General features: G+C 46.0%; 1 protein-coding gene across 1 annotated transcript in view; it reads right to left on the bottom strand.

Moving 5' to 3' along the window:
* Positions 1–15,943, bottom strand: part of BTBD11 (BTB (POZ) domain containing 11) — a 75,319-nt gene that overhangs the window by 12,833 nt on the left and 46,543 nt on the right. The window contains exons 7-11 of the mRNA XM_010023852.1: positions 15,078–15,179; positions 13,870–13,963; positions 13,625–13,760; positions 11,796–12,016; positions 10,198–10,376 (exon numbers count right to left, since the gene is read on the bottom strand). Coding sequence (XP_010022154.1) covers positions 10,198–10,376; positions 11,796–12,016; positions 13,625–13,760; positions 13,870–13,963; positions 15,078–15,179 — 732 coding nt within the window. The remainder of the gene's footprint in view (positions 1–10,197; positions 10,377–11,795; positions 12,017–13,624; positions 13,761–13,869; positions 13,964–15,077; positions 15,180–15,943) is intronic.

The raw sequence follows: 15,943 nt of genomic DNA, 5'->3' as shown, positions 1-15,943 counted from the left end.
ATTACCAGCAGGGCAGCTCCAGTTGGATCCAGCAGATGCTAAGAAGTCAGTAAATACAAGAGAGGATGTGGATAATTCTGTGGTTCAGTGCAGAGGGACGCTTCTGGAGACGAGAGGCGTAATTGGAAGAGCAATGCTCACCTTTACCCGCGGTGCATAATGCACAGTAACTGTACTAAAGAGGATAGCTACTGGCAGCTCCCTCTTGAATCTGCCAGGATGCACAGGTCCTGTCTATGCCACTGAGGTTTTAGTGGGTCCATGAACTCACCAGTCACAGCCACAGCTGTGCCTGGGCAATAGTTTTTTAAAAAGGCACAAATACATCAATAAAAACAACCCATCTCCTCCTTCGGGGGTGCCAGTGGGAATGCACTGACACAGTATCTGAGTATTGACCTCCCAGCACCTCATTAGGAGCCAGAGGTCTCACTCACCAGTCTGAGCTATGGCACCATGTACCAGGATGTCCAGGTGCCCTGAGACCAGGGAAGAATGGGCAAACCCCAGTCACAGACGTGGGAGAAGATCCCTACTCATAACTCTAACCAGTATGATGAATGGGTTGACACATACAGACAACCCCATGGGAGCCTGCCTATGTAGGCAAGGTGCTGCCAGCTCCCTGGGTCACCAACGGGGCATGAACCCTGTGGCGTGCAGATACAAGCCCATTATAAAGCCACCTTGCCACTGACTGCCCACAAGCCTGTGAAAAACACAGTGCAAACATAGCCCTAATTAGCTCAAGATGTGATACATTCACATAAGAGATGCTTAAAAACCTCGAGAGACAGAACACAGATGAGACAAAAAGAAAAGAGACTTAAGGATTGGCACATCAAAGAAGGCGGGGCCATCAGACAGGCAGTGGCCCGATGCATTGCGGAACTTCAGACCTCCAAAGCAGGACACTGATCTCATTTGGCAGAGAGGAGGTTTGGAGACCTTTGGCTTCTGTCGATAACATTAAACACTTCACAATGCATGCCACTGAAAGGCTAAAAAACGTGCTCCGTAGAAAGCTCATTTAGAGCCATCACTAACAAACAGCAGCAAGTTTTCTCCCTGAGACACAGAGAGGGGAGTGGTGAGCTACTACAGCACAGCAAGCTCGCCTCCCACACCACCCCGCATGCAGCCAGGCTCACAGGGCTGTGGCTCTGGATCTGCTCCCCATAGAGCCTCTGCTGGCTTCTACCTATAAACCAGGCAGAAAGAGGCAGCAAAAAGGAACGAGAAAAGCAGGGTTTTGTCTGTGACTAGGTGGCTGGGGAAAAAATTGGCTTTTTTTAAGCCAAATCCTGCCCTTGGAGCAGGCTGAGCTGGGGTGCCTGTGAAGTAACTGGGAACAAATGCATGAGTCCACAACCTGGGGCACCAGCATTGCTCGAGCAGAGAGGAGGACATGTCCAGCCTATTCAGTCTTCCCCTTTGCACAGTGCCCGCGCTGGGAAGCTCAGAAGATGCCCTGGTTACCACATCCATCCTATTGAAGCATTGAGCTGGATTATTCTTCCCCTTTTATCCTATCACCCGACTGTGAAAGAACAGCTGTAAGAGCTCGCTGCAGCAGTTGTGGGTGGCGATATTAACACCAGAAGAGCAAACCAAAGTTTGTTTTCTTGCTACAGTTTGATGTTGGAGAACACTGTGCCAGGCTGAGATCTGGAGCGAGGCCAGGTTCCTTTCAGACAGGGGTGTTCATACACCGTCAAAGGGAGCTGATGCGCATATTCTGCTGTAGGAGGGGGAAGAAAGCTTGGCATAGGATATAATAACAGTATTTACCTAGCCATAGGGGTAGTTTACAGATAGGCAAGAGGGAACAGGGAACAACAATGAATCTTCTGAGGGAGTTGGTGCTTCCAGCAGAGAGTTGGTTGGTGAGCAAGCAACTTTGCTTTGTAGACACAAGCGATCTCCTGACTTAAAAGCATTCTTCAGCAGAGATCTAAAGGAATTCCCCCGCTCCTGGTGAATGCACTTGAACTGCGAGGGGAATTCATAAATTCTTTTGAAGCAAAGCTGAAGGTTTTCAAGTTGCTGGAACAGACATGACTAGTTGATTGATGTGTAAAGAGGTGAAGACCTGGGTGGGGAGTGCAGGGCTGTTTTTTCTTGAATGTCCATCTGATGAAAGTCTGTGGCAGGACTCAGGAAAGGCTCCTCCTCACTGACTTGTGTACCCTAGGAGAGCTTGCTCCATTTCAGCTTACCCAGTTCAACCCAGCCTAGCCATTCTGGGATGTGGTCCTACAGGGTACGAGACACCGCTGGGAAATGCATAGCTAGTTCTGTCCAGTACCTGTGGAAGCTATATGTCATTTTGGTGGCTATGCTCCAAACTCTCAAGGGAAGAACTCTGGTAGGAGTCATCAGTTAGACGAAGCTTTTACTCTTCTCTGATCACACTGTGCTTCACTTGCCTCTTTGTCATAGGCTCCCCGACTCCCACATCATATCTCTCTGGGCTGCTGAAAACCCAAACCTATTAGTTCCTCTTACTGCCCTACAGATATCCCACCACCTCCTCATGGCTGCCCTCTACAGAGGTAACAAGTTAGGCTGCTTTGCTTTGCCTCTGAAATCCTCGGCAGTACTTTGGGTTTTCCTTCCATTGATTTTATCCTTCACCAGCTCTGCCCCATTAATGCTGTTTTAACCTAAGTGTGCCAGGCCCTCAAATTCCTCAACCACAAAGCCCCAAAACCAAAAGCTCACCACACTAGGCAGAAAGGTAAAACACTTATTGTTCTGGGCTTGGTGTCTGCCTGTTAATACACATCTTCCAGCAAGCAGAGAAGCCACGCCGCTCATGGAACAGGGGTGCTGTCAAAGGTATCTTTTCTCTCCCTGGTCCTGAGGGGGACCCTGCCCTCTGTTAAATGCAGAGTGGCAGAACACTTTCTAGTCACCCATCTTACACGCGGTCCCCAGCAGCTGTTCCAGCAGCAGTGGAGTCTCAGGATACCCCGAGCCCATTAAGGACACATTCGTGAACTTCCTCAACGTGCTGGGATACCCGCTGTTTATCAGGTGTTTCTGGGAAAAGTGGAGCATAGAATGAAGCAACAGAAAGGGCTTTTTACAGACCCCCAGCCCTGAGCACTCAAACTCCATGGGACTTTCTTTGACATCTCTCAGAACCTTTTCCATCCTTGCCTAGGTGTTACCGCTACAGTCCTCTGGCATAACTCACTTTTGCCAGCTGCCTCAAAACGGATTAAATGCCACTTTAGAGGGTCAGTCCTCGATGATTAAGTAGCATACACATAATTAATACTAGTCAACAGCTGCAAAGGTAGGGAAGCCCCAGAGGTTGGAGATACAGTTAGAGGCAGTGAACTGTGCAACAAAATGGGGTTTGTTAGTGCCAGGCTCAAGTCCTTCCACTGCAAACACAAACGGAAAAGAATTAATCACAGGTAAGGCACAAATGGACCCCTCAGTTTGCTTCTGGGAAAGCTGCCAAGCCTCCCTTTCAAAAGGCTCTTTATACCACAGCTGTGCATTGTATGTAAAGAGCTCAGATCCCCAGGCACAGTCTAATCCCTGGGTAAGAGCCCAGAAAAGGGCAGGTGTCACATCCATGGCATTTATTTGCTGTAAATGAAGAAACCGCTCCTGCCTCTGGCAGGGAATCATTTTAGAAGGCAGGCAGAGGGTAAAATAAAAGTCAAACCTGTGTTAGTACAAAGCAGAATCTGTGTTACGAAAACACGAGACGGGGTTAAGGGTTATTAACATGCCACTCGGTACCTGGCGTTCGCATCTCACATGGGGAATGCACGATGTACATGTGTGGATAACTTTCGTCCTGGTTATTCTGAACTGTTTAGACACAGAAGTACTACAAATGACAACAGGCAATGCTACAGATCACTGCAATTACTTGAGAACAGTGAAACCGGCCTTCTGAAATCACTCAAAATCCCAGCCAAAAGTTCAATCACTGAGCACAAGCTGGGCACTAGCTGACACACAGAAGGGTATTAGCCACTCCATGGAACCCATAAGCAGGCACTTTAGCATCTTGGAATGTCTTCAGGGTTACTTTTTAGTGCAGGTTTTGGTGTGTCTGTCTCCTCAGTGGGAAGTCCACGTTTTACTTCAGTCATCAGCCAAAATATTCGATTTTCAGGTGTTATTCTTCTCAAGAAAGGTAAAATATTATGTGGAGAACAAATGTTCTAATGAAACCTGTCATTATAGTAAAACCTCAATTTTCTTTTGAAAAGCAGTTTAAACAAGGAAGTAAAGTTTCACCCAGCATAGAGGGGTCTTTCCCGGTCTGTCTCCAGGCAAGAGAAACATACACAGCACTCTCCCAGGAGAGGGCTTTCCTCTCAGAGCTGATTACCATGCAGTGTCTGCCCAGGTGCCATACAAGGTTCACCTCTCTCCTCTTCCCTAAGCTCTTCCTGCAGAACAGGGTAGTCTGACTTCATAAGCAAAACACAGCTCCAGTCAAGCCCATCTGAAAATATTAATTTCAGCCCACCATGAAGCAAGGGACAAAAAGGGGAATTTTCCAGCTCCTTCTTGTTCTAGTGCCACTTTCTAGGTCAGGTGCAGACCTTGGGGGAAAGCTGACGTTTGCCGACCACCACGCCTGGACTTTTTAGAACAGACACATGAGCAGAGTCTGTTGACATTCTCCGAGGGACCTCTCCCAACATTTGTTTTAGAGGGATTAAATCCAGAAAGACCCCAGCAATAAAGAAACAGGATGTTCATCTCAAGTCTCAGCTTCCGAACATTTTGCTACAGCAGAGCAGTGTTTCAGCCTTTCCTGCTGCTTTCTGTTTGCTGGAGACGTGAAAGGCAGAGGCTACATGCTGCTCTTTGTGAAAAGATACACTAAAAATCATCCCAAAGTTTACTTTCTAAGATATTTTGGATTCCAAGTGGCCAAGTTACTGCTGAAAAGAGTACTTTAGCTTTTAAACTACACAGGCGTGGTTTCTCAAGATACCCACATGCCTTTTGGAGTTTTAAAACCTAGTTACTGCTTTGAATTGTTACTTGTTCTCAGTGACTGTCAACACCAGACTGATGGCTGTTATTCAAAAAGCTTAGTCTTCCAAAAGAGCCAGTGCACTCCTGCAGGTTCCTTCAGCTGCCTGTAGATACATCTGTAGAGGTTGGGAAACTGCAGGAATTGTAAATCTCGAGGAAACATCTTTGCAAAGTAGTTTCCTGCATCTTTCAACAAGCCTGGCTGCATGGTGTGATCAACACCTCACTAATGGGCTAGGTTTTAAAATAAATGACCTTGTCACTGACACAGACTGATGTGAAGGATGAAGAGAAAGCTGCAGAACTCAACGGAGGCCATGGTGATGAGGGAGTCCTCCCATGACTTTTCAAGGGGATTTTGTCTTGGACAATGCACTGGCAGGAATACTCCTAGTCCTATGCCAAGTTTTCCTGGTGTGAAACACCTCAAGCGTCAGGCAGAGCTTCAGACAATGCTTCAGCACATGCACTCAATGAACATGAGGACTATCGCACGCACTTCAGCGATGTGTGCTCACAAAGGATCCAAAGTAGTGGCAAATAGCAGATCCTCACCCATGCCACAGGGGGAGGGAAGGCAGGAAGTTGTAAGAGATTATGTGGAATTAAAAAATTGTATTTTTTTTCCTCAAAAAAATAGGCCAAGGACAATCTGATGTAAATTGTTGTACGCAGAAAAAGCAGTTGATGGAACTGGCTCATAACCTCGTACTACCAGCAACAGCGCTGGCTCGCCTGCATGGATGGAGCTGCGTGATTTTAATGACAATTCAAGCTCACGCAGAGCTCCAGAGTGGAAATCTAAAACCAACCTCCTCTAAAGGCCAGAAGTGTTTAACTTCCAAGGTTGTGGTTTTGACTCTCCCTTTTCAGGTTGTGGAAATGTCAAGATCAAACTGAAACAGCTCCAGGATTTTCATAGAGAGAGGACAAAAAAGCATCCCTGCACGTTCAGCACATTGTTCTCAAGAGAATCTCCCTGCAAGAACAGAAGAGCTGACCTGTAAGACCCCACCTTAGGCACTATAAGCCCACAGATCTGGGTGCAGCATCCACACAGCTCTTTTAAAGTGTTTATTTGGAGGGGGGGTGGGAGAAGGGGGCAATCTCAGAGTTGTGGCCAGCCCTCAGGCACATCTGCTCATCAGGCAAATACAGTCCTCTGACATGAGGCAGGAGGTCAATCCAGTTCAGAGCCAAGCTCAGGAAATGCAACATCAACCTCAGCTGGAGGGAAAGGAGAGCTTCCTGTGAGAAGTCTGGGGGGCACTCCCCAGGCCACCAAGAGCACAACAGAGATGCCAACAGGCAGGAATTCAGCTGCATCTTCCTATCCTTCTGTAACAAGATCTCCGGTGTCATCTTAGCTTTGAGGGACTCAACTTTGCTCTATGCTGCAGCTGAAGTTTAGCTCAGGGCTACTCACTCCTAGAAGTGTCTCTCTGGCTTTTGTCTCATGCAACCCTGTCCAAACGACTTCCAGCAAGCTGTGTTTGTGTGCTTGTTTGCCAAAGAGATTCAATCCATCCTGAAATGGCAGCGCCTTTCCTCCTCATTTGGTGGTCCAAATCCACCACCACGTCACTGACATTCTTAGTGTCGGAGCTTTCCTGGTTTGAGTTTTGCTTGCTCTTAGGAAAGTGCCTTAAACTGAGCTCTCCACGTCCTTTCCACTGATACTGCTTTCTCTATCTCTGGCTTTTGTCTCATGCAACCCTGTCCAAATGACTTCCAGCAAGCTGTGTTTGTGTGCTTGTTTGCCAAAGAGATTCAATCCATCCTGAAATGGCAGCGCCTTTCCTCCTCATTTGTTCGTCCAAATCCACCACCACCACGTCATTGACATTCTTAGTGTCGGGGCTTTCCTGGTTTGAGTTTTGCTTGCTTTTAGGGAAGTGCCTTAAACTGAGCTCTCCATGTCCTTTCCACTGATACTGTGGATACACTTTCTCTAAAGTACTTTGTCTCTGGTCTTCAGTTTGGTAAAGACCCAAGCTCACTGCACAACAGCAGGAACCATGGAGGGAGCAAGTACAGAGCAATTCTCTGCCTGTTCTTGCAGCTCTGCCTCGCCAGCATGGAAATATTGCCACTTCTCTGCTCTCCGTCCAACCCTCAAAGGTGCAACTGATAAAGACATTTAAAGGCATGAAAGGAAATGAAAGCACTCCATCCCACTGGAAGCCACCAGGAGCTCGGTATCGAACCTTCATTTGTGCTTTTGGAAGTCTTCCTCCAAGGTTTTAGTGTAGCAATGAACAACCAATGTGCAATCTATTCACTGTTCTTCCCTGCTTATTTCACAGCTCAAAAAGAAACAATGAAACTATGGCCTTCAGCTCAACCACTTTTGCCTGATTTGCCAATTTTTATCACTGTTCTGTGTTCCAGCATCAGGACTCCTCCTAATTTTACTTCTATTTCTACTGTCAGCATTCCAGCACATAAATGGGAGCAAAGTGCCACCCTGCAGGACACCAGCATCAGTGCTGGCTGGTGAAGAGCTCCCACATAAGTCCTCACATCTGGACCTGCAAGAACATTTTGTCTGACAGTGGAAAGCAAAAGGTGGGGCAGAAGGTGTGCTTCCTACTCTGTCTGGCTTATCCAGGTCGTCACAGCTTCTGAGGCCAGGACTGTCACTGTATGAGGTGCTGAGAATCTGCCTGTTAAATTCCTCAGTTTCCCTGTTCGTAAAGGGACGTAAGATCTTCCTCAATGTCTCAACTCATTAACAGTTGCAAATCGTTCTGAGAATATGGGATAGTTGGAACTATTTCTAGGAATGCAAAATGCCATTTCTATTAGGTGCAAGTTGCCATGCTATTAAAATATACTGAGCATCACAATATGTAGCAAATGGGACATCTTGTTTTACATCAGCCAAGAAATGCTAAGTGGCTTTGTGCTTCCTAGTTGCTTATTTTATACTTTTTGCCCTGAAAACTCATTAAGAAAAGGTACTGAGCCAGACAGATGTTTAGCAAGGGTCGTAATCTCTCTCGAAGTTCCCAGTCCACAGGGAAAAGGATGTCTGTGTGGGCAAATCCAGCTCCTTTCCCCACAGCTCTGCAAAAGGCAGAGCTTTACAATTTGCTGTCGAAAAAGAGGGATGTGAACCACAGTTATGGCCCTTCTGCACCTCTTAAAGGAGGTTTCCAGTCTGTGGGTATACATAAAGAACAGTCTCTGCACTCAGCCCTTCCAGAGAAGGGGAACAGAAGATCCTTTGAATCTCAGCTTCCTTCTACTGAGTGAGCAGGGAGAAATTTTATTGGCTCATTCTCCTACAAATGAATTTATTTTGATTCCTTCCAAAGGGTTATAGAGAGTCTGTCCTCATTTCTGTCTGGGAGAGCTTTGTGAGAGGCCATTTGGACAAGACCGCTGCAATAATTCATGCCATTTGCAGACAATTTGTAAACCCTTACAGTGTCCCAGAATGATTAATTATTTTTCTAAGAATATGAAGCAGCGTGTGTGTGTTTGTGAATATGCATGCTCATGAAGAGTGAAGACAGGCAGCTCTCCTAAGGCCCAAAGGCAGGAATAAAACTCAGCACAGATTCCTTCTTTGTCATGTAGGGGGTTTTGTGATACTTCAGTTGTTTCACCCTGCCACTATTTAGGCTTTAAGTGAACCCAAAGCAGAAGGCAGCAGTGCTATTTGTTTCCAGGTCTCCTACAACAGACTCAATAGACATAGTCTCACATGTCCCAAAAGTTTTATCCTGTAGGTAACTCATTGTAACAATGCTCATTGGCCTTGGCTTCAGCCACCCAGGAGAAGAGCAATTAAAGACAACCCTCAACCTAGATTACAAGGCCTAAACTGAATCTCCATCAAATTTTCGACATGATTAATTTTATATCAGCTTTCAAACCAAACAGCACCTTGCTGGTTGTTTCTAGATGAACAAACATTAACCCAAGTGAGTTCAGAACAAGGAATCTACAAATTTTACGATTTTGAATGATTTCCTAAAAGCTATCTCAAACATTCTCCATAAATAACCCTCCAATACAAACTAATCCCAAAGGGAAGACTCATGGGAGCAAATATCAGAACAATTGCTGGAACAAGTGTTAAGGATTTGCTCAAACTGTAGTCCAAGCCCTCTTCTGCAGCGAGAGAGAAGAAATAAATCCATGTAGGCTTTTACTAGCTATAGTAAGTCTGGAATCTTTTAGTATTGAGTGCTTATACCAGAACCTCTCCCCTTTTCACATTATTTAGGCTTTTGCTGCAGATACTAAAAATTATTTGCTCCTTGCTGTTACATGCAGAGTTGGGTGAGAAATGTTACTTATTTCCCAGTTCAACAATTAGAAGACCATATCAAGATGAGAAAAAGAACAGCAATCAAACCATTTTGATGCTTTTCATCACTAAAATGATCTTCTGGCAACAGTAAAGTTGACTTGGCATTCCTCGGGAGCAACTGATTGTCATGGGGACCAGTAGAGAAGAGAATGATGGTTATAACAAGTTTTAAAAGGAAGTATCCATCCTTCACTTGGTAAGACATTTTCCTCTCCTTGCCTGCCCCATGATCATCCCTTTTGCTATTATACTTCATACCCAGTGGTACGTCCCTCAAAAGGTTTTGTTAGTCTGATTTGTCTGGCTAAGAAAATGTCAGCTAAGAATAAATCTGGGAAGGCTACAAGTACAAACATGCACACAGAAGATTTTTAACAAATTATCCTGTTCTGTGCTTGTAGAGACCAGTCTCCCTACATGTTTAAGAGTCCAAATCCCACATGAAGGGAAGAGAAAGTCATGTGTGAGGTTAAACAAATTCAGAGCAAACATGAATATTAGCTTTGTTGTATGGTCCTGTAAAACAAGCTGGGTAAAGTTACTCTTTGGGTTGCTTTGGTTATCAACATCGTTTGCCATACCACAGTGACTCATTTGATGTTTATTTCACCGCTATGCATCAGCTTCTGTTGTCTCTCCAGCTTATTGTTAGCAACAGTATTAAGCTGTTCAAGCAAGAGATGCAATTAGCTTGTTTTTAACCCATGCTTCCACTGTGAAAAACCCCTGAGATATATAATACAAATAATAACCCTATACAGTCTAAACAACCGTTGGGACAGCTGTGCAAAACCAAAATTGCAAGGGATGGGAATGAAGCTGATTTCTTTAAAATGCATAATTTATCCTACCTTGCTGGCTTTAAGTATCTCAAACATCAGAGGCAACCCTTGTGTGATGAGCTCCTCTGTGTACTCTTCTTCCTGAATGGACTTGAATTCCTTTAGCAGACACTGGATGAGGGGTCGTCTGTGCTGCTGGAAGGACGTGCGCAAGGACTCCAGCCACGTGTGCAGTGTCCAGGGAACACCTATGGACGGAGGGCAAAGCTCATTCCCAGCTTTGGAGAAGTGCCCTTCTGCTTTTTTACCTTTACTTATGCTAAGATTTTAAGCAAAAGCTGCCAAACAACCCTAGAAATCAAATTGCTATTTAACCCCGAATGCGAAGGCTGGTGGTTATCAGGACATCCCAGACCTATTGCACAGAGGCTTTCCTCCAAATGCTAGGAGGAGACTGTGGTCTCTCTGCTCATCTAGCCTTCAGCTTCTCTGCTGAGACTGCCAATTTGTGGTAATTGCTGTGGTGCTCTGTGATGCAAAAGCCTTTTGGAAACTAGATTTACGCTAGCTCATTTGTTTGAATGCAGCCCTGGAGAGCCATTAAATGGTAAAAAACACCCAATTTTGGCCACTACTCACCTGGATTTAGACTGGTGGTCTTCAGATTAAAACTTTCTTTAGCGCTACTCCATGTCCTCTCCTGATCATTACTATTTTCCCTAAACAGCACTGGGCGAGTTCAGCAGATCTGCCTTTTCAAGTAGTTTGTTGTGGCAGAACCACTCTCCAGGAACTTAAAGGGAACCGCTCCCATGCAAGTGAGTGAGAAAACACATGGAGCTAATGTACCTCTGCAGGCTTTAGGCTGGATGTGACCTAGTTTCTGCTCATGCAGAACGAAGTGGGAGGAAATGTGAGCCTCTCGTCTGGCTGCAAAAGGTTTTTCCTTCCATTTCAGCAAATGTCCAGTGCTCTCCTCTTGTTCATCGCCAGGGCTTTGCCTGCTCAGCCCACTTGGTGAGCCACTGTTCAGACCACTGCACACCCTGACCCATGCCACACATCCCCATAGCTAGAGCACTGCACCCAGCAGAGGCATACCAAGTACTTGGGTCTCTCTCTCTGAACACAATGGAGATGGTAAATACACAGTCCAGACCAATTCCCCTCCGCGCTACCCAGCTACCCTCCCCATGGGCAAAAGCAACTTCCCAGCAGGCTGGTATGATGTTCAAAACCTGCATTGGCAGAGTCGGCACACCAAGTAGTCAGTTACCAGCTCCTACCCTCAAAGGCTCACAAACTTAAGAAAATAAAGATACTTTAATGGTGGACTGCTTTACAGAAGAAGAGGAGCTGTTAGAGGTGGCACGGTCACTGAGCCAAACACTGCCTCAGAGCCTTATCTAATGCTCTGCCATGCAGCAGTGAAGATGGCTGCCAGTGGAAATCACTCTGTCCTGCAGAAATGTGCCAGTGGCCCCTGAATAGGGTATGCTGTAGAGCTGAAATGGGCTGCGAATCTGCCAGATCCCCCATCACCTTCTGCTTCCACAAGAGTTGAGGAAGGTGAAACTGCGGTCGGTTTAAGCAACACCCCATCAAGAGATGCATTTCTTTCAGTGATCCTTCCCCGGAGGCAGAGGAGAAAGGGTGCCGGGACTGACCTATGCTCCGTATGTCAATGGTCACATCCACGTAGCCGTGCTCGGCGCTGTGGTACATGGCCTCCTTCAGGGCTTTCAGCTTGGCCTTGCTGTTGCGGCTGGCACAGAGCGGAGCCGCTGCTGAGTCTGGTAAGTCCGTCCCCTCAGCCAGGATCTCCTCCAGTGACAGAATATCGCTCTTCTCCTTCTCTGGCTGAGCAAGCAGCTTCCGAAAGACGTTCCTGTCAATCACAGCATGACAGACAGAAGGAGAGAGGGAAGGAGAAGGCAGGAGAGCAGAGTCAGTGGCTACGCTTTTGTCATGCCCAGCATACTCGCTGCAACACGGCAAGTTAAACACCTACCCAGGAAATTACTCCAGTTAATGGCAGAATCAGCTGAGAGCAGACCTGAGACAAGCACAGCTCCTGCTAGCCCACCTGCACTGCCTGTGCCATGTCTGCTGTGACAGGAACCGTACGGATGTTGCACGAGTGGCATCATCTCGTGGGAATGGAAACCCATGAGCTAAATGTGAAGCTCAAGACTTCTTCCCGCAATCGGGGAAGGCCAAGGTGACTCTGGGCAAGCTCTCAGGACTTCCACCATGGAGGCCACTTGAGAAAGATGCTGCCTGGAGCTACGGAAAGCACCACCACTAGATTAACACACAAAGCGGTCTGGGAAAGCTGGAGCAACTAGACATTGAACAAGGCCAGCCAGGGCAGGTTCGAGCACATCTGAGACCATTCTGCAAAGTAGAGTGTCATCGAATAGATGAGAGCCTCAGAGACTTGGTGCCCTCAGGTTCATATCAGTTTAACCTCATCAATCTCAACAGAGTCACTTGGTTTCGCATCTGTGAGAAGAGAAACCAGGCTGGACCCCATCCCACTTTGCTTGTACTCCAGTGTCCTCCCTTCAGCTGCTCAGACCCCACCATGGGGTGGCATGTCCCAGACAACTTTAGGGCAGAGAGGGAAGGAGGAAGGGGTGTGTGTGAGTGAGGTGCATGTAGGAACATAAGAGCCAGGGCCTGTGACATGCACAGCCAGGAACCAAGCTGAGGAGAGCCCCAGGTCCTCTTCGGGCACATGGCTCCCACTCATGCCAGCTGAACGTGAGACTCCAGTAACCAAACCGTCTTCTCTGACCCAGGGATCCCTCACAGGCTCAGATGGGCAGTGTTGTGCGAACCCACCCTGACATGCCATTAGCAAGTTGTTAGACTGGCAGCTCATCTCTAAGCAAACAGACGGTAGGTACTGTCTCTAACCTGTATCTATGTTCCTCTGGATGGCTACAATCAGAAAAGTAGGAATGTGAAGATCATAATACTAATCCGTTACACTGCAGTCAACTCCTGAGCGTTGCAAGGTCATGCATGCCAGGTGCTCATTTCATTACCTTTTGTTTTAGATTTACAGCATACATACAACATTAAGACATACAGGACTTTACAGTAAACACAGATGCAGGAACTCTATTCAACGAAAATTAAGGCTGCAGCAGTACAGATACGACTCACTCAAACCTGAGAAATATACCGAGAAATTCAGAAGGAATGCCCTTGGCATTCCTCTCTGTCATCACGTCAGCTGCCATTTAACAACCATTGCCTTGCAACACAGCATGAGGACTGCCCTTCCTCTTTTTTTTCAATCAGATAGCAAAAAGCAGCTTGTACCACCAACTGGTTAAAATCACATGCTACCAAAAAGCCTTACATCTCTGCCCAGTTGGTGGCATGTTCAATTGTTCATGCAGAACTTGCACCCATCTGCTCAAACCGGATGTCCAGGCAAAAAATAAGCACTTGAAGGATACCACTAGACTTGTTCCCACTCTACCTGTGTCCATGTGCAGCAGCCTGACTGAAAGAGTTCATGTCACCTTGTGGAGTCATGGAAATGCCGTTCCTGTACATTGTTCCTATCATGGGGTCAGCTCCTCGCTCCAACAGCAAACTGACCAGTTCAAAATTTCCTGCAAGTCAAGAGATTCAGTTTTACTTCTTTTATGGTCCAGTGCTTGCTCACCTAAACCACAGATCCTGACGGAAGAATTTATTACAGTGGGAGAAGAAAGTCCTTACCAGCAGCTGCTGCCAACTGTAAAGGAGTTTCAGAGTAATTTTCTTCTCCATGCTCCAAGGAACCTTCTACTTTTGCTCCAGCATCCAGCAACAGCTAGAAAGAAAATTCACCATTTAGAACAACTGGGGGTATCAGTCTTCAGAGTTCATGAACAGTGACGAATGAGAGTCTAATGCTTCTTGTTATCTGCAAACCAGATACGATGGAGACAAATGACATGCAAATTCTGCCCATTGTTTCACAGAGGCAAATTCATTCCTTTTTTCGCTCAGTTTATGCTGCCGGACACCAGGAGCAGTAGTGTCCAACTTCAGAGCCAAAAAAGTGTAACCCAGTGTTTCTGAATGGGAAATGGGGTAAGGTCAGTGTTAGGAAGTGATGCATAGAAGACGGAAGTACTGAAAATTAACGCGACAAGCATCGTTCCTTCATGGTCTTCTAGAAGCCCAGCACCATCCTAAAATGGATCAGATTTCAATTTTCTCCATCTTTATATATAGTCATGGCCAAAGGAAAGGCAATTCTTAAGAACCAATTGCAGCAATCAGTCCAAAAGCTGTGATCTCCATCAGGGACACTTCCACATAAATAACAACAACGCTGAAAAAAAAAGTGGCCACGTTGAGCAGGCTGGAGCCTGTGATCCGGCCCTGTCTTGGCCATTTCTGTCTCAAGACCTTCACAGTTTTGGTGCTTCATTAAGTGTGCCATAGACACAGCTGTTTTGAAGAATAAACCTTCTCAACTTTCAAGATGCCAAAGCACAGAACCAGCATATCCCATGTTATACCTCGATGGAGTAAGGAGAGTGAGTGCTTCTCCCCCTTTGGAGCAGCACAAAGGCTGTTGTCTACCTCTTTCCCACCAAGGCTGTGGTTTTGTATTTGCTAGAACATTATTGTGTAAGAAAGTGTAATGAATGAATAAACAAACATATAAAACAAGTGGTCAGGAAGGAGCACAAGGAGTTGTCAGACTTTTTTTGGTGCAACTTTGCTTTAAAATCGTCCTATTTAAACCTCATATTGGTTAAGGTTTGAACACTGTATTTGCTATATAATAGGTCTATTATATATCAGTACACTCTAGAAGAAGCAGAAGTAACCAATATAAGTATGACAAGAGGATTCTGGTTTGAGATGGATGTAGTAAGAACTGAAAAGGAGAAACAAAAGAATGAGATGCAGGTAGGGAAATACAATAATACCTGAACTACAGGAATATGTCCATGCAACACAGCAAATGTCAGAGCTGTCCAATGGCGGGTCTCAGGGTGGACGGATGGGTATTTATGAGCAGTACTGACAACCTACAAACAAATTAAAGTTATTTTTTTTTAAAGAGCTATACGTAATAAAATTCAACCTGCCTGAAAGCCAGGCATGTGAGGGAGTGAGATAGAAAACCTGGGAAAGGTGCTTTATAGAATGATTGGCTTCGGGTTTTTTTCCTGCAAAAATTTTCTCAGTATTAAAACTGTTCATGCTGATTTAATAGCTTGAATAGAGTTCATACCAAATGAAGTCTTTTTACCAACTACTGTAGCTCCACCTAAACCACTGGCCACCGGATTCTTTTGCACAAGGTCAAAAACATCCACAGCTGGTTACAACAGCACACACTGGGGAAGGAGGGATGGATCAGGACACTTACAGCTAAGCACCGCTCCCACTGACTTCTCCAGGCCGTGTATCAACAGCTCTGGGTCTTGGGATTGCTCCAGGCCCAAAGAAATTCTTTCCACATAAATCACTATCACTTCTGTCACTGCTGTCATGAAAGACGCATCACAAGCCCTACCCTAGAGTTCACAGGCGTGCTTCCGGGCTCCTCCTCTCCCACCCAGGGGAAAACAGACAGCTGAGAAATGATGGGCCAGAGTGGCACTTAATGTTTTAAGAAAACTCCTTTTACTGCCTTCTCCTGTCTGAGTTGAGTTAAAAGAGCAGGGTGGTGACAGTTAAAAGAGATGCAAACTACATCCTTGGAAAATGAAATGGTATTTTTCACATTGCTCCTTCCATCCTCTACGCCTTAGTGCCTGATGCATCTAATGTAGACATTGGGGAAGAC

The sequence above is a fragment of the Nestor notabilis genome, unplaced genomic scaffold, assembly GCF_000696875.1.
Source record: "Nestor notabilis isolate BGI_N333 unplaced genomic scaffold, ASM69687v1 scaffold101, whole genome shotgun sequence".
NCBI classification, from domain to species: Eukaryota; Metazoa; Chordata; class Aves; order Psittaciformes; family Psittacidae; genus Nestor; species Nestor notabilis.
The sequence above is the reverse complement of the archived record's forward strand: the minus strand, read 5'-3'. Positions and strand labels throughout refer to the sequence as shown.